Source organism: Loxodonta africana, chromosome 3 (assembly GCF_030014295.1).
Source record: "Loxodonta africana isolate mLoxAfr1 chromosome 3, mLoxAfr1.hap2, whole genome shotgun sequence".
Classification (NCBI taxonomy): Eukaryota; Metazoa; Chordata; class Mammalia; order Proboscidea; family Elephantidae; genus Loxodonta; species Loxodonta africana.
Genome location: NC_087344.1, coordinates 5,683,729 through 5,709,421, shown reverse-complemented (window position 1 = coordinate 5,709,421; position 25,693 = coordinate 5,683,729). Strand labels below are relative to the sequence as shown.

General features: G+C 57.4%; 1 protein-coding gene across 3 annotated transcripts; it reads right to left on the bottom strand.

Annotated features, from left to right (window-relative positions):
• Positions 1 to 246: 246 nt before the first annotated feature.
• On the bottom strand, positions 247 to 25,219 carry NCLN (nicalin). Of its 3 annotated transcripts, none has more exons than XM_064280257.1 (15): positions 24,978 to 25,219; positions 16,720 to 16,910; positions 14,799 to 14,943; positions 12,811 to 12,905; positions 11,214 to 11,294; positions 9,407 to 9,510; positions 7,641 to 7,729; positions 7,405 to 7,544; positions 6,838 to 7,016; positions 5,223 to 5,310; positions 5,104 to 5,142; positions 4,037 to 4,200; positions 2,861 to 2,914; positions 2,065 to 2,143; positions 247 to 1,869 (listed from the first exon to the last, which is right to left on the bottom strand). In XM_064280257.1, the coding sequence occupies exons 1-15, from the start codon at positions 25,159 to 25,161 to the stop codon at positions 1,810 to 1,812; spliced, it is 1,692 nt and encodes a 563-aa protein (XP_064136327.1). In that variant the 5' UTR covers positions 25,162 to 25,219; the 3' UTR covers positions 247 to 1,809. The 3 variants fall into 3 exon arrangements, with proteins under 3 accessions (XP_064136327.1, XP_064136328.1, XP_064136329.1); XM_064280258.1 differs by having other exon boundaries at positions 4,037 to 4,197; XM_064280259.1 differs by lacking the exon at positions 24,978 to 25,219 and adding an exon at positions 17,750 to 18,951.
• Between the last annotated feature and the right edge of the window lie 474 nt (positions 25,220 to 25,693).

Sequence of the window (25,693 nt, the reverse complement as noted above, 5' to 3'; positions counted from 1 at the left end):
CTGGCATTGAGAGCCACAGGGGTGACAAACGCTCAAGGACACAGATAGACACAAGGCGGCAGGTGTATCTTGGCTTGTAGAAGGAGGCGGGCCGGGCTTGAGACCAGGCGGGGACCCCCCTCCTCCCACTGGGCTCAGGGCCAGCTTGTCCTTCCCGGTGTCATCCATCCACAGTGGCGGCAGATGACCCCAAGACAGGGCACGGACCACAAGTCCTCCAGGCGCCCACAAAAGACACTTGCAGTCGATCGTTCAATATGGCTTTATTTCTCTCCCAGAACAGCCACTGCCCCCACCAGCGTGGGCCCCCGGGACAGCCAGGCCACTGGGAGGCCCTGCCCAGGAAGGGGGAAGTGCTTGCTCAGGGACATCAGTGTTAACAGCTCAGAGGACCCCCACACACGCCTGGACCCCACCACCGTGGCTGGGAGCCAGTCTCAGTGCTGCACCCGGCCCCTGGTATGCTTGATGGACAGGCTCTGAGGGGACCCCCAGGCAGGGCAGGGAGAACCTCCGTCCCCACGGCCGTGCCTCCCTACACGAGGAGCTGCTGGACCTGGGAGTCCAGTGACGCCAGGCTGGGCTGACATGGTGGGGGACAGCCCAGCTGGCCCTGGGAGTCGTGGGCCTGGAGACATTGCTACCAGGAACCTCCAGCGTTGGGGGGGATGGGACGCAGGGACTGGCTGGGCAGGAAGCTAGGCTCCCCCCTTCTTCAGTCCTGAGTTCTCAAGGACAGCCAGGGGCTGTATGTGGGCAAGGACCCTCCCAGGGCAGCCTGCCCCTCAGCATCAGAACCTGGCGACCATGGACACAGGGCCTCAGCAGGTTCCAGGCCCCTGTCCCTGCTTCCCTACCCTGGCCCTCTGGGGAACACTTCATTAATTATATTGCTAACGAATGGACACACCTGGGTCTCCCTGAGGTTAACTGCCTGCCCCCTCACACGCCACACGGCCTGGCAGGGTGCTATCAACAACGCCCCCCCAGTTCCCTGGTCTCCCACCTCCTCCAGGTCCCAGGAGGGCAGCCGAAAGGGGGTTAATGAGGGCACAGTGGGGCTGGGGGTCCCGGGGGGCTAGCGGCCCCTTCCCTCTTTCAGACACCTGCTGTCAACCTGTCTGGCCCAGCCCTTCTGACACTGAGCCGCGCCCCGGCCCCGGGTCACCACAAACACCTGGATACCCAGAGAGATAGGCCACAACTGTGGGGCAGCCGTGGAAAAGCCACGAGGGGAGGGTGGGGCCAGCAGCCGTGCTTGGTCACTTTCGGGCCACATCAGCAGGAACACGACAGGAAGGGACAGAGGGGAGGTGAGAGGTGCGGAGGACAGAGCACCTGCAAGGCCACCCGGAGCCCTGGTCAGGGCTGCTGTCTTCAGGGCTCATGAGGTCCTGGCCTACATTGGCCCCTCAGCTCTCTGGCCCGGCCGGGGACACCACACAGGCTGGCATGTGGGCAGGACAGAGGCAGAGGTGGCTGCCCAGGCCAGGCTGCCCTCTTCAGAGCACAGCCAGGTCCAGGTCAGCATCCTGGTGCGTTTCCTCTTTAATAGCTCATGCTACACGAAGCTGGTGGGGCTCCCCTGGTCCGGGGCTGCCCCTGGGCTTCTACCAGGCTCTCCTCCATGAAGTTCAGAGGGAAAAAAGGAAAAAGGAAAGCACCCCCCAAGTCCGAAAGAGCAATACGGAACACCTCTGTAATTCAGTGTTTCAACCACAGGTGTGGAAGGTAAGCTCTGTCCCCAGCTGGCACCTGGGCTGGCAGGAAGGCCTGGGGGGTCCGTGTGGCGCGGCCCTCCGGCCTGGGTCACTGCATCTTGGCCTTCAGGAGCACCCTCTGGACCGTCTTGTACAGGAGGTCGAAGTGCTGGGCACCATGGGAGGGAGGGAGGGAGGGCAAGGTGAGGGCCAGCAAACCCTGGGGGCCACATGGACACCTACAGGTGTCTGTGGCCAGCAGCACTGGGTGGTCACCTGCTCGGAGACTGACACCTGGGTCTAGCCCCCGCCACGTCAACCCCAGTCTCCAGGTGAGCCCCCAAGCCCCACCCTGCCTGCTCACCTGCACAGCTGTGTAGGCCATTCCAAGGTAGGCACCGATGCAGACAGCCAGGAGCAGGTCGAAAATGGCTGGTTTGACTCTGGGGGGAAGGGCAGGTGGTGGGTCAGAGAGTGCAGGGGCTGTCCCTGCAGCTGTAACAGGAGGTGTGCAGGGTGAACCTGGACTGAGATTCCGCGAGGTTCTGCACGGTGACCTGTCAGCCCTGGGGTGCTGGGCCCCCTGAAGTGGTCTGCCTGCCTGGGGCTCTGGTCTCACTGAGCAGTCCGACAGTGCTACTTAGGGTGGGGGATCTGGCACTCTCGTGTTGGTCAACTTGGAGACTGAGAGCAGCCACGTGGCAATCAGTGGATCAATGGGTTGATAAATCGTCCTATGTGACGGAGCCCCGACAAGATGTCTGGATGCCGAGGCTCAGGGAAGTGCCCCCGTTGGCAGAGCTCCGCGTGTCGCCAGATGTTGACACAGCAAGGCTGACGTGTCCCCCTGGACCCTGCCCCCAGCGCCCCTTCCTCGGGCTGACTTTAACCTGTCCCTTTCCCAGTGATACACCGTGACCTCGAGTACAACGGCTTCTGGGAGTCCTTCTAGCATTACGGAGCCCCCGGGCTTGTAGGTGGTGTCAGAAGTAAGGGTGGCCTTGAGTACGCTGCCTTACATCCTCACATGTGGGGACGATGTACGTGCATGGACTCCTGGTCCAGGGCAGCCTGACCCTGATGGACGGGGTGCTGCTGCTTGACGAGCTACATAAAGACACACTCCCAGAGAGGAGGCCAACCCACCACCTGCCACTCACCTGTACGCGTTCATCACCTGCTTCAGCTGGTCGTAGAAGACAAACTCTGGGTCCCTGGGGAGAGAGTGCGCTGTCAGGGGGCCAGCCCCATCCTGAGCCAACACCGGACTTAGCCCAGGAACACTAGCACCTCGTGGGTGTCGGCACAGGGCTGCCGACGGTCCCTTCTGGGGAAGGCTGTCTCTTGTCCTGAAATAAGATCCCTCCTATGACCGTTTCGGGGTGTTTAAAAGCGAAATGTGATGACTGTACAAATTTTTACTGTCCTGCAAGCGTCTCTGTAGAGGGAGGGAAACCTCGGCCTGCGGGCTTTGGGTCCACTCTGAGCTTCGGTGTCCTTTTCTGTCTAAGACTTCTGTCTCTCGAGAGAGCTATGAGCAGCCGTGAGACAGAAGGACAGAGTCGAGCCAGTGAGGGGGCACTGGGTGGTCTCAGGGGACATTTCCTGCCTATGATGCCCAGTGGGCCCCCCTCCTAACACAAAGGTCTTGAGGTGTTGGCTTGGCCCAACTGGGGAGCTCAGAAGCTCCAGGTGCAAAAAAGATAAAATCCGGGGACGCTGGAAGACACTGGAGCCCGAAAGGAACTCAGTGGGTGGGTGGGGTGTAGGGTCGAAACACAAAATGCGGGACCCCCAGTTCATACTGAACTTTCAGATCAACAATGAGGCCAAAACCAAACCCATTGTTGTTGAGTCCATTCTGACTCACAGTGACCCTACGGGACAGAATAAAACTGCCGCGTGGGATTTCCAAGGCTGTAATCCTTAAGGAACCAGACTGCCATGTCTTCCCCCTGCATAGTGGCTGATGGGTTTGAACCCATTAATCTCTCTGGGCTAGTAGCTGAGCACTTAACCGTTGTGCCACGAGGGCTCCTAGTATAAGTACAGGCCGTGCAATATTTGGTGTATACTTACACTTAAGAAAACCTTTTTCTTTTTAAAACTAACATCCAAATCTAACTGGGTGGCCTATAGTTTTTTTTTTCTATCCTCTACTTGTATTTGCTAGAGCTGGCTCCCTGGGGGTGGGGGGCTCCATAAGCTCCATCTGAGGTGAGGGCCCGCCCACTCGTGAGCTCCATTGTTTGGGAGACCAAGGCCCGAAGAGGGGCGGGCCATCCAGGATGCACGTAAGCAGCTGGGGGGAGAGGGTGGGGACACCCGCCCCGCACCGCTTGTCGGCCTTGACGTAGTGCTGCTTCACATCCTTCAGGTAGCGGCTCAGGTAGTACTCCAGGGTGCTCAGGAAGGTGCTGTCTTTGTCCACCAGCTGGGCAGCCCGCGGCTGGTGGGTGAGCCAGTCCATCACTGAGTCCAGTTGCTCCTGCTGGATCTGCTGCGGGGAGCATGTGGTCACCGCCCTGCCCTCCACATGCCACGGTCACTGCCCCCCCCACTGTGGTCACCACCCATCCAACCCCCCACACCGTGGTCACCACCCCCATCCACCCCATGCTGTGGTCACCGCCCTGCCCCCCAATGCTGCGGCCACCAACCCCACCCACCCCCCTACACCATGGTCACCGCCCCCACCCACCCCCACACCATGGCCACCACCCCCAACCACCCCCACGCCTTGGTCACCACCCCACCCACCACCCTACACCATGGTCACCGCCCCCACCCACCCACCCCCAAGCCGTGGTCAGCACCCCCCACCCCCCCAAGCCGTGGTCACCACTCCCAACTACCCCCACGCTGTGGTCACAGCCCCCTACCACCCTCCAACACAGGGATCACCGCCTCACCATCGCCTGTATACCGTGGTCACCGCCCCACCCACATCCCACCATACTCACTGCAGCCTGCCCACCCCCACGTGGCAGTTACTGCCCCCACCTGCCCCCATGCCATGCTCACCGCCCTTGTCCAGCCCATCTGGCACGTTCTGCTCTCCTCCCATAGGAGACCCCCCAACACCCACCCTGCCCCCGTTCCCTTCCCCTCCCACCCAGCCCCAGTACCACCCACCCTGCACTGTCCCTACCAGGCTTCCTGTGCCCCTCCTACTCAGCTCAATCCCCTCCCTGCCCTGCTCCCCTCCAGCTCTGCCCCCCGCCCCAGTATTCCCATCCCTCCCTGCCCCCTTCCCAGTCCCCCTACCTGGCTCTTCCTCGCCCAGTCCGCCCTATTCACCTTAAGCTCACCCGCCCCGGCCCCCCTCCCACCCTGACACCCACCTTGGCCCCATCCCGCACTGTCCCCCCACCCTGGCCCCCTCCTGCTCCGGCCCCCTTACCATCTGCTCGGTGAAGACAGGCATGTCAGGAGGGGTCCCCTGTGGAGAAAGGAGGGACGCCTGAGCCCAGGTCCCTGGTGGGTGGGCAGATGACGGGTGCCCGCAGCCTGGGGGCTCACCTTCTCGGTCAGGTTGTAGATGACTCGGGTCAGGGCCTCCGCGATGATTCTTGTGTTCCGTGTCAGCGTTTTAGAGTCCACCCGGGACCTGCAAGGAGATAAAAAAATATGTCTTTTATATCTGTATTGCTTATAAAAAAAAAAGCCAAACCCGTTGCTGTTGAGTAGATTCCAACTCATAGAGACCCCACAGGACAGAGGAGAACTGCCCCACAGAGTTTCCACAGAGCAGCTGGTGGATTTGAACTGCTGAACTGTTGGTTAGCAGCCAAATTCTTAACCGCTGTGCCACCAGGGTTCTGATGTAATAATAATACAATTAAAATACACATATTTTCAATCAGGGAAACCCTGGTGACTTAGTGGTTTCGTGCTATGGCTGCTAATCAAAAGGTCGGCAGTTCGAATCCACCAGGTGCTCCTCGGAAACTCTATGGGGCAGTTCTACTCTGTCCTGTAGGGTCACTATGAGTCGGAATTGACTCGACAGCAACGGGTTTGGTTTGGTTTGATTTTCAATTGGCATCATTTGTAGTAACACAGTGATATAAAACAGACAGCCTCTAGGTTACCAATGTCTCACTTAGGTACAAACCAACCCGTAGTTAGGAACCAAACCTGTAAAGCCTATTATATTAAAAATTTGAGGTACATAAACAATTGTTTGTAATAACAAACATGTTATTTTGCAACGGCCATCAAAACGTTATTATTCATTACTGTATTTGTATATTAAAGATGTTTTAGTACACTTAAAAGTGTTTCTTTACTGTTTTTATGCACAGATACACAATATACTATATACTTAGATAAACATTTGATTAACTGATGTTAGATACAAACTGTACCTGTCTGGGCTCATGTACAAATTCACCTGAAGACGGACTTTGGAATGGAGCTCAGTGGTAATCTGAGGATTGCCTGTATCTAACACCATAATCCCCAAGGGGGGAAGAGCCCTGGACTTAAGGGCAGTGAGCAGCAGGCACTGGGGGAGGCCCATGGGACCTCTCAGATCCAGGAGGGACATAGAAAAGGAATGCAGCAGGTGGGTGGGGGTGTAGGGTTGCCAGTCAAGATGCAAGGTGCCCGGTTAATTTTCAATTTCAGATCAGTGAGCACATTTTCAGTATAAATATAACCCGTGCACGTCTAGGATATACTAAAAAAAAAGCAAACCTGAAATTCAAATTTAACTAAGTGTCCTATACTTTTCTAAATTGGGTTTTATTTAAACCCATAAAACAGGTACTTCGAGGGCAAAACCTCACCATGCAAGTGGGTGCAAAAAGCAGAGGCCTCCAGGGAGCTGAATGAGTGGGTAGGGGCGCCTGAGACAGCGGCCTGGAACCCCTGTGGGGACTGGCCTAGGATGGTTCTCCAGCCCCGGGACCCTGTGCCCTCACGGCTCCCTCTGCCTAGGACGCCTGCCCCAGCTCACCCTCAATGTCAATGCCGCCTCCTTCAGGCAGCCCTCCCGGGTGCCCTGACACCCCCCAGCCACCTTTCCCCTCAAAACACCCCATCCTGCTTTCACACTGACGACAGCTGCTCCCCAGACCTCACCCGCAACCCGCCTCTCTTCTCCCCCAGTGGCTGCAGGGCAGGACCTCACCGCACATCCATGATGCTGCTGCGCTGGCCATCGCGGTGGCTCTCCAGGTGTGAGAGGGTGAAGGCAGGCAGGCGGCGGATGGCGAAGCGCTCGTGCTCCCAGGCCAGCGTATCCTCTGCCAGGTTGATCTTCTTGTGCACCATGGAGAAGCGCACCTCAGGGAACTGATGGGCGGTCACCTGTGGGGGCGGGGTGGGGGGATGATGACGACGCTGTCAGGGCTCCCTGGGCCAAGCTCCCTCAGGCCCAACCCCACACTGACTGGCTCTGCTGACGTCCAACCAGGGCCCTGGGAGGCTCGGCCCAAGTTACCGGGGCTCTGGTGTGTCCCATACTACCTGTGTCTGAAGAAGGGGGACGTACGCCTACTGCCAGGAACTTGGTCTGAGCAGAGTGCAGGGCCAGGGGTGGGCAGGAGCAGAGGACATGGCAGGGGACGGGGGCTGGAATGAGAGCCAGGGGCTCTGGGGCACAGGGGGGTTCCCACAGGGGTCCTGCTGCCCCCAGGCCCTGCTCATCCCGGACTGGCCCCAGGGGTCACAGTGCCGCCTGCCAGGGGGTGCCTACCATCTCGAGCTCCCGAAGGAAAGCGTGCTGCAGTGTGCCTTCCCGGGGGGGCTTGGACACGTGCAGGTGCAAACTGCTGCCCCGGCCCACAGTGTCCAGGCACAGGACGAAGGCCACGTTGTCCTGGAGCAAGCTGGAATCTGGGAGGCGGGGTAGAGCTGGTGAGAAGGGGAGAGAACTGCGGGGGATGAGAGCGGGGAGAAATCAGAAGGTGCCCTTCCCTCCCATCCCCTCACCTGTGTGGTCCAGGTTGTCTTCCAACCAGCGCTTGGTTCCCTGGTAGTTAAACTTGCCCCCTCCGGAAGCAAAGAACAGGACGTTGTACCTGGCGGGGGAGGACCGGGTGCGTTACTGAGACAGGTGAGCATCCTAGGCTGGAGGAGAGACAAGGCCAGGTCGCAGATCCCCATGAGGACCGGCAACTTGGGGAGGACCACCCACCTGACAACACCTGAGCAGCCCTTTGGGGCAGGTGTCTCCCCTCGGCACTGCTGACCCGGTGGCTGAATCTGTCTCTGGGGTGGGCCGTTCTGTGCACTGTAGGGTGTTGAGCAGCATCCCTGGCCTCCACCCAGTCAATGCCAGTAACGGCCCCCTTCCAGTTGTGACACTCACAAATGTCCCCAGACATTGTCCAGTGTCCCCTGGGGGCAGAATCACCTGGGTGAGAACCCCTGGGTTAGGGGTTTCCACTGACCCCCAAAAGACTCTGCATCCCATAATCATCTGATCGACTGATGATCTAGGATGCTGCCCACTTTTAAATCCACACACTGGGTAGGGAGGAGAAAGGAGGAAAATCACAAGAGCTGGAGGGTCCCCCTGGCTTACACTGTCTAACCCAGCAGCAGTTTTTTCTGGTGTACAGAGTGAGGTAGGAATTAAACTACAGCTTTCCAAATATTTAACGCAGGAATCCTCCCCCTCGGCACTGCTGACACGCGGCAGGTCATGCTCTGGGGGGGCCGTCCTGGGAGAGAGCAGGGACTCGGTCTCTGTCCGCCCTTCAGTGTAGTCCTGGCTGCAGCCCTGCGTCAGGGGAAGCGGGGCTGCTTTTCTTTCATTCTTTATGAGGATAATTCTATTTCAGTTTTTGGATAAGTGGCGGTTGCTCATTTCAGTCAACTGACCCAGCCCCTCCCGAATCTGAGCGAGCTCAGAGAACCCTTTTCTGCCCCTCAGGGCACACCTAGGCGGATGTCTGGAGACATCTGTGGTTGTCATGACTGGAGAAGGGGGAGCTACTAGCATTGATGGGGTGGGGGCCAGAGATGCTGCCCAACATCCTGCAGTGCCCAGATGCCCCAACCCAGAGAAGGGTCACCCTCACATCAGCAGTGCCAGGGGGAAGGAAGCCGGCTCTAGGCTTGAGGCTGCAGTACAAAGTGGTGGGAGCTTGGCCCCGGGTCTGGTGAAAGAGCAGCTCCCAATGAAAGACCACCACTGGCTCTGCGGTTGTGATCTCCAGGCCAGAAGCTCTTATGGGAACGGGCGTAAACATGCTGCTTGAACACCGGACCCCGTTGGTGAGCTGCCCTGCCCCCACCCAGCAGCTTCACGTGCACTTACATGGTCTGGGTGCCTCCCCCCGTGGAGCAGCCCACCCGTGAACACTTAGGTGACGTGGGTGCCCCCATCCCCCGTGAAGCAGCCGGCCTGTGCACACTTATGCAATGTGGGTGCCCCCCCCAGCAGCCCACCCGTGGACGCTTACGTGGCGTGGGTGCCCCTCCCCCCCAGCAGTCTGCCCTTGGTCACCTACGCAGCATGGGTGCGCCTCCACCCCAGCAGCCCACCTGTGCACACTTACACAGCATGGGTACCTCTGCCCCCCAACAGCCTGCCCGTGCGCACTTCCATGGCATGGGTACCTCTCCCCCACAGCAGCCTGCCCGTGGACACTTACTTGGCGTGGGTGCCCCTCCCCTCCAAGCAACCCAACCGTGCACACTTACGCAGTGTGGGCGCCCCTCCCCCCCGGCAGCCACCTGTGGGCACTTACGCAGCGTGGGTGCGTTTGTAGGTGTAGAGCCTAGAGAAGAGCCGGGCGAGCTCCAGCAGCACGGAGATACCGCTTCCGTTGGAGTCTGCGCCGTGGGACAGCCACTGCAGACGGGCCAGAGACCGCACGGTCAACTCACAATCAGCCACACAAGTGCACCCTCACCTACTGTCTAAGGAACCCTAGGGGCGCAACGGTTCGATGCCTGGCTGCTGACTGAAAGGCTGGCGGCTCGATCCTACCCTACCCCTCTGCCAGAGAAAGGCCTGGCTGGTGATTTGCTCCTGTAAAACCACAGCCTTGAAAGCCCAGCAGAGCAGTCCTACTCTGGCACATGGAGCTGCCCTGAGTTGGAATGGACTCCAAGGCACCAAAAACAATACACAGTCTGGAGGCACCCTGGGGGCTCAGTGGTTAAGAATTTGGCTGCTAATCAAAAGGTCAGCAGTTCGAATCCACCTGCCCTTGGAAAACCTATGGGGCAGTTCTCCTCTGTCCTATAGGATCTCTGTAAGCTTGGCGTCCCTGGGTGGGGGTGCTGGGTAGGCAACCCCCAGGGACATTCAGAATGGGGACTCGGGAGGGTTCCCACCATTTCCCGATAAGAGCGGCTCTCTGTGCCTGCACCACTCATGTCAACAACGTGATTTGTGTGTTCCTTCTGAGGGTCTGAAATTCTGGGGGGTGCCAGGCAGGGGCACCTGTGACCAGCCCCCGAAATGACCACCCTGGGCGCTGGGTCTCTAAGAGCTTCCCTGGTGGACAGCCCAACTCCCTGCTGGGAATGAAGCACGTCCCGAGTCACCCCACGGGGAGGAGACTGGGTGCTGTGCCTGGGGCTCCCCGGATTCCACCCGTGCGCCTTTTTCTGACCATGCTGTGTTTTATCGCTGAGTCCTCCTACCAATTACCCAACTGCTGGTGGCCTGGGGGACCCCAGTGCAGATGTGCTGGGCTCGGTTCCAGAATTGGCCAACTGTTTGCCGTGGGTTATGGGTTGAATTGTGTCCCTCAAAAAATGTGTTGTAAATCCTAACCCTTATGCCTGTGGAAAGCAGCCCTGGTGGTGCAGCGACTAAAGTGCTCAGCCGCTAACTAAAAGTTCGGTGGCTGGAACCTACCAGCCACTCTGCAGGAGAAAGATGTGCCAGTCTGTTTCCATAAAAATTACAACCTCGGAAATCCTGTGGGGCAGTTCTACTCTGTCCTATAGGGTCACTATGAGTCGGAATCAACTTGAGGGCAACAGGTTGACAGGTTTTATACCTGTGGATGTAATCCCATTTGGGAACAGGGTTTTCTCTGCTATGTTAACGAGCCCACAGTGGTGTAGGGTGTGTCTTAAGGCAATCACTTCTGAGATATAAGGAGCAGACGAGGCACAGAAACCAGAGAGCACAGATGGGGAAGACAGGTGCCATTGGGAGATGTCCAAGGACCTCCCCCCAGAGAGGACCGAGAGCGCCTTCCCCTAAAGCCAACACCCTGAATTTGGACTGCTAGCTTTCTAACTGTGAGAAAATAAATTTGTTCTTTAAAGTCACCCCTTGTGGTCTTTCTGCTGCAGCAGCACCAGGTGACTAAGACACCTGGGGGACCCCAGGCAAGAGACCCAGCCCAGCTCGCTTGACCTCCCCCTCAGCCACATGGTGACACCCAACCCCAGGGCCCTGGGGGATGTGAAGGAGGTAAAGGCCAGCATGTGACAATGCTGCCCTTCAGACTGAGGCCACTGGACAAACTCATGAATCTGAGCCAGGCTGAGGGTAGCCAAGGAGGGGCCATGTGGGAGTTGAGGGTTACATACGGGAGCCACTCCGAAGGCGTCGTAGTGGGCCACAATGACGATGGTGGGCAGGTCCTCTCCGCCCAGCCCAGTCAGCCGCCCCTGCAGGGAGAGTCTGTGAGGGGCCTGCTGGGCCAGGGACGGGCAGACAGACGGGCAGACAGAGACAGCCCCCCCCCCCACCCCCGGGCATCGTCACTGCAGGTTCCACATTGAACCTGTTACAGCCTTGCTCCCAGCCTTTTGTGGCCCCCTATCCCCATTTTACTCCCCAGGGGAACAGGGACCTCACCCCTGCCTCGGCACCCAAAGCCCCACTTTTTATATTTTCCATATCAAGGTTCTGTGGAAGGCTGTGTCTACAAGAGGGATGTTATACTTTAATAAAAGAAGATGCGCTGTTTAGATCAATGATTCTCTAGAAGAATCTTGGTCAAAAGGAGAAAATGCAGAAAAGAATTTCAAATTCTTAAGGAATCCAGACTTCCAGGAGCTAAGGGTGCTGGATGGGCCCCAAAACTAATCCTCGAAGATAATCTTTAAACTTTAAACCAAAACTGCTCCCTGAAGTCTTCTTTATATCAAACGATAGTCTAGCTTAATTAATAAGGATTTTTTTTTGTCTGCCTTGACCATTGTGCTCTTTTAAAGAATTATCTATACGGGATCAAACTGACAACAGCAACTCGAAAGGTTAGACGGGAAGCTTAGGAGGCAGTGAGATTATGGTAATGGAGGAGGAACAACTCAGAAAAAGAGGGTGAGAACGGCTGCACAACTCGAAGAATTTCATCAATATCACTGAATTATACATGGAAAAATCTGAAGTGCTATTATGTTCTAATGTGTATATTTTTACAAAAAAACAAAAAAGAGAGAGGCATGAGAAGAACTTTCCAGTAGGACAAAGGCCAAACCCCTGCCCCGGCACTCCGGTCCCAACTCTCCCTGCCTCTAACCCCGCCCGATCCCAGCTCTCTGCTCTAGCCCAGGGGTTAGCATATTTTCTGCAAAGCTCCAGATAGTCGGTATCTTTGACATTGTGGGCCGCATGATCTCCTTTGCAACTGCTAAGCTCCGTCATTTTAGTGTGAAAACCGCAAAGGACAGTCTGTCCAAAACACGGTGTGGCTGTGCGCCAATAAAACTTTTATTTGGAAACACAGGTTGTTGGCTGTTCTAAGGCCTCGGGGAGAGCTTTCTGTGAGGCAGCAACAGCCTGTGTACAGGCTCTGAGGTGGGACAAGGAGGCGCGAGTGGCTGGGGCGGTGATTCCAAGGGAAGATGTCAGGAAACAGGCCAGAGGGGCTGGCCGGGCCCAGCCACTGCGCAGGAAAGAATTTGGGTTTTATTCGGACACCACAAGAAGCCACTGGAGGGTTTTAAGCAAAGCAGAGGCACCTGACCACAGTGCCCTTGCTAAGGGCTCCCTCTAGTGGGAAATGGGTGGAAAGGCGGCCAGCCCAGTCATTACAGCGAGGCCCCAAAAGCATGGCTCCCCCAAGTCTCCTCCACTCTGGTCTGGTCTGGACCCCCGGGGACAAAGGCAGGGCTCAGCTCAGGGCCGGGGTCTTGGGTCCCGGGGCCGAGGTCTCGGGTGGGCAGGTGGAGCACTCACCTCCACGCTGGTGATGAGCCAGTCACTCACGGCCTTGCTCTGGACCCCGCTGGTGACCATCTGGAAGCCGTTGGCGGTGGCCGTGTGAAGCAGCACTGGACACAGAGGGGTGCGTCAGGCCGAGCCCCCCAGTGGGCTCGTGGTATGAGGTGCAAACAGCCCTTTGGGGCTCCTTTAGGCTGCACTTCTTTGATTCTTTTTTTTAATAACTTCCCATTCTTCCCCTCCCCAAGCCCCTAGCAACCATTAATCTTTCTAAGGGTTTGCCTCTTCTAGATGTTTCATGTAAAGAAGACCATACACTATCTGTTCTTTTGTGTCTGACTTACTCCACCCCTGTAAGCAGGTAACAGACCCCTGGGTGGTGCAAACAGTTCACGCACTCAGCTGTTAACCAAAGGGCTGGTGGTTCGAGTCCACCCACAGGCACCTTGGAAGAAAGGCCTGGCAATCTACTTCCAAAAGATCAGCCTATGGAGCACCTTCTCTGACACACAAAGGGTCACCGCGAGTTGGGGTTGACTTGATGGCAACTGGTCTTTGGTTATTTTGCTCGCTGTTTCTGACACAGGGGCTGCAACAATGAGCTCAAACACACAATGATTGTGAGGATGGCGCAGGACTGGGCAGTGATTTGTTCTATTGTACGTGGGGTCACCACGAGTTGGAACCAACTCGACAGCACCTAACGACAGTGTTTCTGGGGTTCATCCACGTCATGGTGTGTACCATAGCTTCATTCTTTTTTACAGTCAAACAATATTCCACAGTACAGACAGGAGCTACTTCGCCTATCCATTCGTCCCCTGGCGGCTCTTTGTTATCCCCGCTGGCCACTCTCTGCTCCCTTCCGCCCCACAGGTCCCAGCTCCTACTCCAGTGCTCAGTGTTGGTCCACCATCGCACTGGGTGAAGGCAGTGTATCTTCTTTCAGGATGCTACTGACTCACCCCAACATCCTCGACCAAGATCGTGGCTCTGAGGCTCTGCGTGGCAGATGGGACGGACAGAGAGAAATGAATAGATGCCCGCGTTTTCACAAACCACACGAGAGGCTGAATACGGGACATGTCTCCTTCTGAGTGCTCAAACATTTGTGTGCATTGGAATCTGGGGGTGCTGGGAGAATGCAGGGTGCTGGCCCTGGCCCAGAGGCGGAGATGCTGCCAGCGGGCGGGCGGGCAGGTAGAGGTGCCACAACCTGCACCTTAACCACAGGCCAGGAGGGCCACACGCTCACTTAGAGAAACACCCTCGGGCCCCTTCCCGCAGGGAAACCTGTTACATATAAATGAGCTCAAGGTGGCCCTGAGTGCTGGCCCCAGGTGGTTTAGTCTTCACACAGGGCTGGGGCCCGTTAGCCCCAAATCAAGCCTGCCGGTGCCAAATTCAAATTTGTGCACGTCTAACCGCTTTAAAAATAGCCCAAAGAGAGAGATTCTTAGCCACTTAGAGCCTGCCTGCTTTGCATACCCCAAGAAAACTGCACGCAACGTCTGCCGGCCATAGATCAGACCCGTTGTCAGCTGTCATCGAGTCAGCTCTGACTCATGGTGACCCCACGCGGGCGAGGTTGAGCCGTAACCCATCGGGTTTTCAAGGCTGCGACCTTTTTGGAAGCAGACGGCCAGGCCTTTCTTCTGAGGCGCCTCTAGGTGGGTTTGAACCACCAACCTTTCAGCCAGTAGTTGAGTGCTTAACCGTGTGTGCCACCCAGGGACCTAAATTAGATAGAAGCTTGTAGTTACAAAGACTCCAAGGTGCTGCTGCCCTCCAGAGCTCTCTGAAGGAGAGACCCCCCACACCTTGCTGGTGGGGGACATCATCTAGACACACCGGGCCCCCCACCAAACGAGTCAATGCCCCGGACCCAGTAAAGCGCTTGCTGGGCAACACTGCCACCCTGTGGTCCTGTCTTTTTCCTGTCAGTCCCCACATCCCTGACCTCACTAGACCTCTCTGCCCGGGCCCCAGTGCCCTGTGCCCACCTTCAGCGGCTGAGGCAGAACCCTGGGAGGCGGATGCTGCCTGTGTCTGCTCGTAGATGGACAGCAGGGCCTCGTCCTCCACGGCAAAGTACACGGGGACAATGGTCTCCATGGCCAGCATCTCAGGCTCAATCTCCATGAATTGCTGTAGGACAGCCAGTGTCAGGGGGCTTCCGCCCAAAGTGTCATGTCGCTGAGTCAAAGAGAGCTCCTGTGTCCTGGCCCAAGCTGGTTACCTCTGCACCCAAGCTGAGTGAGGCCCGCTGGCCCAGAATGCCCACTGCACCAAACTCAAATTCGTACACACCCCATTGTTTTAAAAACGGCCCAAATAAGCAGACTTCTAGCCACTCGGAACCTGCCTGCTTAACGCACCCCATGACACTGCACCCAACAAGTGCTAGAACTTTGTTGTTGCTGTTAGGTGCCATCAAGGCGGCCCCGACTCATGGCGACCCCAGGCACAACGGGATGGGACCGTTGTGACCCACAGGATTTTCGCTGGCTGATTTTGGAAGTCGATCCCCGGGCCCTTCTTCCTAGACCGTCTCAGTCTGGAAGCTCCGTGGAAACCTGTTCAGCATCACGGCAACACACAAGCCTCCACGGGCGGGAATCAAAGTCATAAAACCCTGGGCCTATAAGGGCCCCAAGGTCCTGCTGCGTTTGGAGCTCTCGGACCCCGACTCCCCACAGTGCTGCAGAAGGACTTGGTGAAGGCTCCCTTCCCTCCTCCCCTCTGGTGACTCCAGTGCCCTTGCCTCTGGTCGACTTCCTGCTCCAGGGGTCCACCCCACCACATGTGGCTGTCACTGCAGCTGCCCCGGTAAATACCTTGTAGTACATGGTCCTATCTTTGTCCTCCACCAGCCCTGGTTTCCCTCAACCATACTACAGGGGACCAGCGGGAGCAGGGGGAGGGGCCCTAACGGCTGTCCCCTCCCGGAGGCACTCTGAGTGGGGTGTGAGGAGCAAGGGTGAGAAGCGGTCCAGCTGGGGTGTGAATCACGCAGGCAACTAGGATGAGAGGCAGGAGGCAGACGAGGGGACCAGGGGATGGGGAAGGTCTGTGGAGACCCCTCAGAGCCCCTCTGGACAGTCAGTGTTAGGAAGCGGATGGGCTGGGTGGAGAATGAATGGGCTAGGGAGCCAGCCAGGTCTGGGTTTGGATCCTGGGTTCACTGGGGCTACCCTCCACTGGCCCTCAGCTTCTTCAGCTGTAAACTGGGTGATCAACGTGGGCTTCACGGGCTGATGGCAGGAGCCACCCAGCATAAAGCCAGCCTTACCACCTTCACCCACGGTATCTTCTTGGTGTTTATCAGATCCCGTGACTTAGAGGAAAATCCCAGAAGCTGGAGAACCAACCTGCTTTACCCTGTCTAACCCAGCAGGAAGCTCTCCTGCTGTATGGTGTGAGGTAGGGATCAAACTCACCCTTCCTCCCCGCCCCTCAATAATTAAGGCAGCCCTGCTGACACAGGGGGCCTGATCCTTCTCTGGGGTGGGTCATCCTGTGCACTGTAGGGTGTGGGGCAGCATCCCTGACCCACACCCACTGGATGCCAGTAGTATCCCCCTCCCAATTGTGACAAACATAAATGTCCCCAGACATCTTCAGTGTCCCCTGGGGGCAGAATCATCCCAGATGTGGACAAATGATCAAGGGGAACAAGCACCATCTCTGCTTTCCAAAAGCAGAAAGGCTCAGACAAGGCAGGCGACCTGAGGTCACATAGCTGGCTCCACAGAAGCTCCTGGAACTGAGCCAAGGGGAAGCTGTGCGGGCAAGGGAAGGGCTGGGAGAGCAGGGGGCGAGGGAAGAGAAGGGGTGGTACAGGCTGGAGGGGCAAGGAGAGCAGGGACTGGGGGAGCAGAACGGCGGGGAAGAAAGAGAGGGAGGGGGAGGTTCAGGGCTCACCCGGATGACGTCCTGCGGCACAGCGGCCATGGCAGGCGGCAGGATGATGACCACGGCGCCGGCCGACTGGCGCAGCGCCTTCTGGTACTGCTCGTAGGAGAAGTCCACCAGGCGCATCATGACACAGCGGCGGCTCAGCACGTCCGCGTCCATGGTGCGCGCCTCTGTGTTGAGCACTGCGTTCCGCGTGCCTGCGGGGACAGGACGGGGGCCCTCAGCGGGTGCCAGGACACATGGGGAGGACAGCAGGCCATGTGAGGAGGACAGCAGGCCACGTGGGGAGGGGGCCGGGCCACGTGGGGAGGACAGCAGGCCACGTGGGGAGGGGGCCGAGCCACGTGGGGAGGACAGCAGGCCACGTGGGGAGGACAGCAGGCCACGCGGGGAGGGGGCCAAGCCACGTGGGGAGGACAGCAGGTCACATGAGGAGGGCGCCAGGCCATGTGGGGAGGAGAGCAGGACACGTGGGGAGGACAGCAAGACATGTGGGGAGGGCGCCGGTCCACATGGGGAGGACAGCAGGTCATGTGGGGAGGACAGCAAGACATGTGGGGAGGGCGCTGGGCCACGTGGGGAGGACAGGTCATGTGGGGAGGACAGCAGGTCACGTGGGGAAGGGGGCAGCGTCCAGCCCCGTGCTGCCCTAGACACACACACCCGCCTGCACCAGGCGCTGGAGTCTCTGAGACGTCGGCTCAGGATCCTCCCAAGGTCCTTCCCAGTCTGTCCCCAATGTAGCTGGTGACGGGGACCATGGGGGTACGTGGCTCAGGTCCATTAGCAGCCAACCCATCCCACTGCCCAGGGGTACGTTGTCATTAGGTGCCTGGAGTCATTCTGACTCATAACGACCCCATGTATCAGAGAACTGCCTGATAAGGTTTTATAGGCTATAATCTTTAGGGGAGCAGATCGGCAGGTCTTTCTCCTGCAGAGCTGCCAGGTGGGTTCAAACTGCCAACCTTTCTGAGAGCAGCATCACCAGGGCTCCTTCCCACGGGCTTAGCGCTCGCTTTAAACCGAGACTTACCCTCCGTGGAGCTACAGTGTCTCTTGAGAGTCTGACAAAAGCCACAATCCGTCTCCTGCTCGTAATTCTAGATCAGGGGCCAGCAAATGTTTTCCCAAAAGGGCCAGAGAGCCCATACTGTCAGTTTTGCAGGCCACAATGTCTGTGTTGAGGATTCGGCTCTGCCACTGTAGTGTGGAAGTAGCCACAGACAATACGGAAATGAATAGGCGTGACTGTGTGCCAATAAAACTTCAGTTATAAAAACGGAGTGGGCCATCTACCAAGAACCCAGGTCACCCCTGCAGTTACTGTGATGATCCGTCCACAGCAACCAATGCCCTGGGGAAAGAATTCAAACTCCACCCCTTGCTTGCCTCAGTCCTGAGCCCCTGGCCCTGCCCTCCAACCTCACCTTGCCCACTCTGTCCACCTGCAGCTCTGTCCCCCTCTCTTGGGCACTCTCTCTGTGGCTCTCTCATGCCAGGCATACCCACTCTCGATCTCAGGAGGTCTCCCTGGCCACCCGGTCTAACAGCCATTGTTTGCTCCCTTCACAGACCTTGGTACCTTCTAGAATTGGTTTGTTCACTTGCTATCAGCAGGCATTCAGGGTGGGCCCAGGACTTGTCTCGGTGGGGCTGTAGCCTCAGCATCACACACACTCTACTTCTGAAAATCAGCCACGGAGAACCCCGTGCACTGCAATGATTCGACTGGCAACTGATCACAGGGATGGTGCAGGACGGGAAAGCATTTTGCTCAGTTGTACGCAGGGTCACCATGAGTCTGACTGACTTGACAGCAGCTAACAACAAGCAACGAATCCAAAAGACTTCAGGGCTGTGCAGACCAACCCCAGAACATACAAAGCCTCCCCAACACTGTGCAGCTGGGTTTGGCCCCAGGGCCTAGGCAGGAAGTGCTCAGAAATACTGAGCTCAGGCAAGTTCAACGCCCAACCAGAGCCAACCTTGGTCCTAAGGGTCGGCCACTTGCGCTCAGGGGCAGATCTCTGTGAGGCCTCAGTGCTGCTTTGGGGTTGGGGCCAGGAGCGCAGCAGCCTCTGTGTCTGCTCTCCAGGGACATCTGGAGAGGCGGGCAGAGCGTGAGAAGAACCAATCCCAAATGGCACATTCTGACAGGCTCACACAGGGGTGCAGACAGGACCCAGGAGGAACGTCTGTCCCAGCTGGGCCGCCAAGGTGTCTGACCAAGGAGCAAGAGCAGACCACCCACCCCAGGCCCTGGGCTCCCGCCTTGGCCCCCTGCCCCCTAGAATCGGTGGCTCAGGCCCTTGCCCAGGCCTATGCTCTGCCTTAGGCTGGGCCGGAAGGCCCCAAGGGAGAAAAAGGAGAGGAAGCAGCAAAGACCTTGAGGAGGTCCTTGGAGCCCTCGGATGCTGGGAGTGCCCCTCCCCCTCACGCCACCTGTCTCCTCAAGCCCTCAGCCTCCTCGGCCCCATGACCCTGCCGGGGGCAAATGTGAGCCCCATTTGTGAGAGGGAGCAATGGAGCCCAGAGAGGAGGTGCCTGGTGGCACGACAAGGCAGGGCGGGGATGGCTACTGGGCCTGGGCTCCCTGTGGGTCCCGGTTGGGATGAAGCTCCCCATTAGCTCCACCTGGAGCCTGGGGCTTTATGGACGTGTCCTCAGTGAGCCTTGTGGTTCACTGATGGGGAATCTGAGGTCCAGAGGCAGGAGGGGACCCACCCAGAGCTCACGCTCCTCCTCTGGCCCCTAGCTGCCAGGGAGGTAAAACCAGAGTGGCCTCCCTCACACCCGTGTCTGGACAAGCACAAGGCAGGGCGTGGTGGACAGCCACAAAGACAGGCGCTGGGCACCTGGACAGAAAGAAGAGTCTGGTTCCCCACACGGGAACAGACTTGGCAAACTTCTTTCTGTCAAGGGCCAGATGGTCAATATTTTCACCTTTGCTGACTGCACACCTCTGTTGCAACGTTCACCTCAGATGATGCAGTCAGCGCAAAGCAGTCACAGGCCATAAAACAACACATGGGGCATGGCTGTGTGTCAATAAAACTTTATTGACAAACACAAGTGAGGGGGCAGTTTGGACTACTAGCTGTAGTTTCTCAAACCCTACCAGATTAAGTCTGGCTGGCAGGGGTCTTTGGAGCCGGGCCTCCTGAGGGGTGCTATTCCCACCTCAGAGGGTCCTCATGGGGATCAAATGAGATGGGACGGAGGGAAGCGGTAAACACACTGCCCGGCACAATTTATGTGTTCAAAAAAACACTTGGTTGCTGTTATTAGCTGCCGTCTACTTGACTATGACTCATGGCAACCCCAAGCACAATGGAACAAAATGCTGCCTGGTCCTGTGCAGTCCCCATGATCGGTTGCAGATCGGACCATTGTGATCTATAGGGTTTTCACTGGGTGATTTTCAGAAGTCAATCGCCAGGCCTTTCTTCTTAGTCCCTCTCAGTCTGGAAGCTCCGCTGAAATCTGTTCAGCATCCTAGCAACACACAAGCCCCCAGTGACAGACAAGTGGTGGCTGTGGATGAGGTACACTGGCTGGGAATCGAACCCGGGTCTCCCACATGGAAGGCGGGAATTCTACCACAGAGCCTCCACTGCCCTCCAGCAAACACTACCTGTTGTTATTAACTAACGCCTGGGACTCACACGAAGGAAGCACTCAGGGAAGGAGGGCCAGAGTCCATCCAGCAGGAGGGGAGCCTTAGATTGCCTGCGGCCCTGAACCTGGCCAATTACCCTCAGACACCCAGCTCACACCTAAGCACAAAGAGCACACAGCTTGTCTTCCGACAGTTGGAAACAAATAGCCCGGCCCTAAGTTTCTCAACAGCCGCAGAAAGGAAGTTGGGAAAGAAGAGTGAACCAAGGGCGGCTCAAACAAGAGAAGGCTCTTAAGAGATCAGGAAGGTGATTGCAATCAGGAGTGACTCGGCAGGGGCAGAGGCACTCAGGCTGTCCCGGGGCTCCCTCGGGGATCCTGGGCCCATGGGCGAGCCAGGGAGCTCTCCAGCCCTCACCATACTGGCCTTTGGGCTGCTGCCAGAGAAGACAAGGAGTCAGATCTCCTGGCCTTGACCACAAGTTCCCCATTTTTTTTTAAATGCCTCCCCCCACCATACACACACAACCAACGTCACGTTGATCCCTACTCAGGGCAGTCCGCCTGTTACAGAACTGCTCCCTCCATAAGGTTTTCTGGCTGTAACTTTATGGAGTCTTTGGGTGGTACAAATGGTAGACATGCTTGGCTGCTAACCAAAGACTGGTGGTTCGAGTCTACCCACAGGTACCGCAGAAAAAAGGCCTAGCAATCTAGCTTGAGTCCAGCATAATTAAATGGTGCCCGGCTGTCACCACCGACTGCTCTGACAGGGATCACAATAGAGGGTCCCAGACAGAGCTGGGGAAAATGTAGAACAAAACTCTAACTCACAAAAAAAGACCAGACTTACTGGCCTGACAGAGACTGGAGAAACTCTGAGAGTATGGCCCCCAGACACCCTTTTAGCTCAGTAATGAAGTCACTCCTGAGATTCATCCTTCAGCCAAGGATTAGACAGGCCCGTAAAACAAAATGAGACTAAATGGGTACACCAGCCCAGGGACAAGGACTAGAAGGCAGGAGGGGACAGGACAGCTGGTAATGGGGAACCCAAGGTAGATAAGGGAGAGTGCTGACATGTTGTGGGGTTGGTAACCAATGTCACAAAACAATATGTGTATTAATTACTTAATGAGAAACTAATTTGCTCTGTAAACCTTCATCTAAAATACAACATTTAAAAAGAAAAAAAAAAGAAAGGCCTGGTGACCTGTTACTGAAAAATCAGCCATTGAAAACCCTACTCCGACACACACAGGGTCACCATGAGTCGGAGTCAACTTGATGGCAACCGGTTTACAGGTGCCTACGATCGGAAACCCTGGTGGTGTAGTGGTTAAGTGCTATGGCTGCTAACCAAAGGGTCGGCAGTTTGAATCCGCCAGGCGCTCCTTGGAAACTCTGTGGGGCAGTTCTACTCTGTCCTATAGGGTCGCTATGAGTCGGAATCGACTCGACGCCACCGGGTTTGGTTTTGTTTTGGGTAGGATGGGGTGAAGGAGCCCTGGTGGTGTAACAGTTAAGCACTCGGCTACTAATTCAAAGGTTCAAACCCACCCATCAGCTCTGCAGGAGCCTGGCGATCTGCTCCTGTAAAGATAACAGCCTAGAAAACCCTGTGGGCAGTTCTACTCTGTCACATGGGGTCGCTACAAGTTGACTCAATGACAACTGTTTTTTTGTTTGTTTTAGGGGGAAAGGAAGGGAGGAAACACAGAAGCTGAGGAAAATTCGAGAAAACAAAGGACTGTGGGAACAGAGGAGGAAATACGGTAAATGACAAGTAAGGTGGTGAAAAGAAAAGAAGGTTCCAGAAGGGTCTGCAAGGATTGGGAGGGAAACTAAGAGGACCATTCTCCCAAGTCGGAAAGTCTGTCCCAGTGAAGAAAAGGCGGGACTGCCACTTCCTGGGCAGGTTTGCAGGGAGAGAGAGGGTCCCCCTCCGTCTGCAAGCAGGACAGCACGTCAGCCAGGGGACGCCTGAGGGGGGTCAGCTAGATCATTGCTGCCCGCTTGCCCAGGGGCTGAGAGAGAAGTTGGGGGTGCTGGGAGGGGTTGGCAAGGGCCTCTTGGCCAGGCTGTGGGCAGGCGAAGGGGGCAGGCGGGGGAGGGGCTGAGACAGGAACCAACAGCCACTTGGAAGGACCTGGAGAAAACAGGCTGACTCCAGTTCTGGAATCTGGGTTTCCTCTGGGAAATCCACTAGAGCCCTACACCCGGGCTGTCCAATGTGGTAGCCCCTAGCCACACGCGCGAAGCCCTGAGAGGCACAGCCGGTGAACGCGCTCGGCCTCGTCTGACTCTACCCAGAGGCACCTTGGAAGAAAGCCCTGGCTATCGACTTCTGAAAAACCAGCCACTGAAAACCCTATGGGTCACAAAAGAACACCGTCCAACTCTCTTGCTCTGGACATGTCTATTCCGCATCCGTTTATCATTCATCTACTTAGGAGTCCCCGAGTGGCACTATTGGTCTGAGTCCACCCAGAAGTGCCTCAGAAGAAAGGCCTGGCATCCGCTTCCAAAAATCAGCCCCTGAAAACCACGCGAAGCGCAACTGCACGCTGACACACGCGGGGTCGCCGAAAGTCACAGTCCACTCGACAGCAGCCAGTTAGCATCTGTGGCTATTTAAATTTATTACAATTACCATTCAACGTTTGATTTCTTGGTTGGACTCAGCACATACCAAGTACTCAGCAGCTGCATGGGGCTGGGGACCGCTGTACCAGGCAGCGACGTGTTCCTTACGGCAGAAATTCCACTGGACAGCGCTGGTAAGGACCCTCCCCAGGAAAACGCCAAGTGATGCCTACAAACGCGCTCATACTGCCGGCGGCTCCTTGCTTCCCACTCTCACCCCTCTGTGGCCTGGGACCTCAGACTTAGAATCTGGCTTTCTCCACGGTGGCTTGGCTGACACGGGGGTCGTCCACTGCATTGTACCGGGTTAAGCAGCATCCCTGGCCTCCACATTTGAGGTGCCAATAGCACCCCCCCCCAAATTGTGACAACCACGGACATCACCAAGTGTCCCTGGGGGGCAGAATCACCCTCGTGAGACCCACTGCCATAAATGGAAACAAAGTGGCTTTGGGTAGGGGGTTCTGAGGGATGGTCTGGATCAGTCTCCAGGGACTGGGGGCCCCCAAGGGCCTGGCAGACAGCTGGAGGGGGCCAAGGGACCCCAGGCTGGGCCTGATATGTCCCAACAAAAGGGTCAGTTCAAGAGAAGCTGGACTTAGAATCCAGGGGGACAAGAATTTGGGAATGCAGGTCCTTTACGGGAAGGTCAGGCCTTGACTTGCAGGGGGCCAGGCTGGAAGAAAAACCAGGGGCTTCTGGTAATGCTAGAAGATTCTGGAACACCTAGACCTCACTGGGGGTCCCGAATACCTTCACAGTCAGGAGACAAGACAAGGGAATTTAGAATGATTTTGGCACTGGGGGAGCGGCCCTGGTGACAGAGTGGTTAAGTGCTTGGATGCGGACCAAAAAGTCAGCAGTGAACCCACCAGCCGCTCAGCTGGAGAAAGATGTGGCAGTCTGCTTCTGTAAAGCTTACAGCCTCGGAAACTCTGTGGGGCACTTCTACTCTGCCCTATGAGGTCGTTAAGAATCAAAATCAGTTTGCATTTTTGGGTTTCAGGCACTGAGGTCAGGCCAGTAGGGGGCAGGACTGGTGAGAGGAAGCTGGGCAGGTTCTGGTGGGGGGCGGAAATCCTGAGGGTGCTGACTTGGATGAGGGGCCTTAAAGGAGGGGTGCTGACCCAGAATCAGAGACAATCAAGAAATCCTGGGACGATGGAAGAACTGAGATTATGGGAGGAGGGGGATCAGTATGCAACCCAGGAGGAGACAAGGGGTGGGGTCCAAGAGAACCCCAAGGAGTCCAAGCAAGGGGACTGAGCTGGGGAGGCAGGTGAAGGGATTACGCTGAGGAATCTCGATCTGGCCCATGAGCTGGAAGTGGGGCAAACTGCTTGGCAGAAAGGGGGACTTGATGCAGGCGCTAGAGCTGGGAAGTGGGGAGAGAGTGGGCATCGGATAAGAAGGACAGGAATACGCAGGGGCCGTGGAGAGTGGGAGCGAGGCAGAACCCGCAGAACCCAGGCGACGCTTAACTTCAAATGAAGCTGGCTAAAGGTTCCACCTCCGGGGCACCGGCCTGGGTGGTGGGCCGTGGGAGGGCGCCTGGGGCTGGAGGTCAGAGCAGGGGGCTCTGGTCACAGGGGCACTGGCCAGGCACCTCGGGGGAAGACGCCACGGCAAGGCAGCTGGGCTCGGGTCCGGATGGGGACCGGACAGGGGACCAATAAGGATCCAGAAGGGGGAGCCTGGCCAGAGGGTCGGGGCCACGAGCATGTCAGGGGGAGTCAGAGGGCCAGGCCTGGGTGCTGCGGAAGTTCGCGCGGATTACGGGGGCACCTGCCAAGGACAGCGGGGGCCGAGGAGGGGGTCCAGGACAGCCGAGCTCTGCCTCGTCCGGGGCCAAGGAGACGTCTGGCCGCCCAGGTGAGTTCTGCGCGGGACTTCACCTGGACAGGCCGGAGCGGCGGGTGCTGGGGCCCGGAGCGCCCAGCCCCGGCCGAGGGGGCCCGGGGCCGGAGCAGGGAGGCCGGGGGCGCGGGGGCACGCACCGTAGGGCTGGCCCTGCAGGTCGTACTGCTGCATGCGGTAGACGGTGAACTCGTGCGCGGCGTCGGCGGCGGGCAGCGGCGGCGCCACAAGCAGCAGCACCGCGGGAAGGAAGACGATGAAGCCGAGCGGCAGGCACGAAGCCTTCAGCATGTTCTCCAGCACCTCGCCGGCTTCCTCCAGCATCCTGGCCGGCGCGGGGCCGCTCGGGGCGGCGGTGGCGGGGACGGGACGGCGGCAGCTGCTCCCGCGGACTCACCTCGGCATGGGTAGCCGCCGGGGTCCTGTGGGCACCGCGCCGGGCAGCCCGAGCCCGCCGCGGGGTCCTGCAGGCAGCGCCGCGGACCGGCACGCCTGCCGCGCAGCCTCCTGGGAGCTGTGGTCCTCCCGCCGCGCACAGCCACCTGGGAGTTGTAGGCCCACTCTGGTATTCCTCCCAATCTCTGCTGGAAACTGTGAACTATTTGGCTAACGCTGCTGAAGTTTCACATAAACTCATGGTCCCAAAATAAAATGATTAAAAAAAACTTGCAATCGAACTTTCTTAAAACCTGTCTTTATGGCGAGGGCGAGGGGCGAGAGGCGGGGCCAGGACGTGACCTTGCGACCCAGAAGGAGGTTGGGCACGAGGGAAGGGAGGGCCTGTTTGGTGCGCAAGGCCTCCTGGGAATTGTAGTCCTGGTGAACAAGCGCAGAGGCTCATGGGAGTTGTAGTCTT

What these genes read in the sequence shown, in the direction of transcription:
- NCLN (XM_064280257.1), bottom strand. Translation starts at nt 25,161, where the DNA reads ATGCTGGAGGAAGCCGGCGAGGTGCTGGAGAACATGCTGAAGGCTTCG. An exon ending in GGCTCATCACCAGCGTGGAG is followed by an intron (nt 11,295 to 12,810) that starts GTGAGTGCTCCA and finishes CTCTCCCTGCAG; the next exon opens with GGGCGGCTGACTGGGCTGGG. An exon ending in ACGCCTTCGGAGTGGCTCCC is followed by an intron (nt 9,511 to 11,213) that starts GTATGTAACCCT and finishes GCCCGTCTGCAG; the next exon opens with TGGCTGTCCCACGGCGCAGA.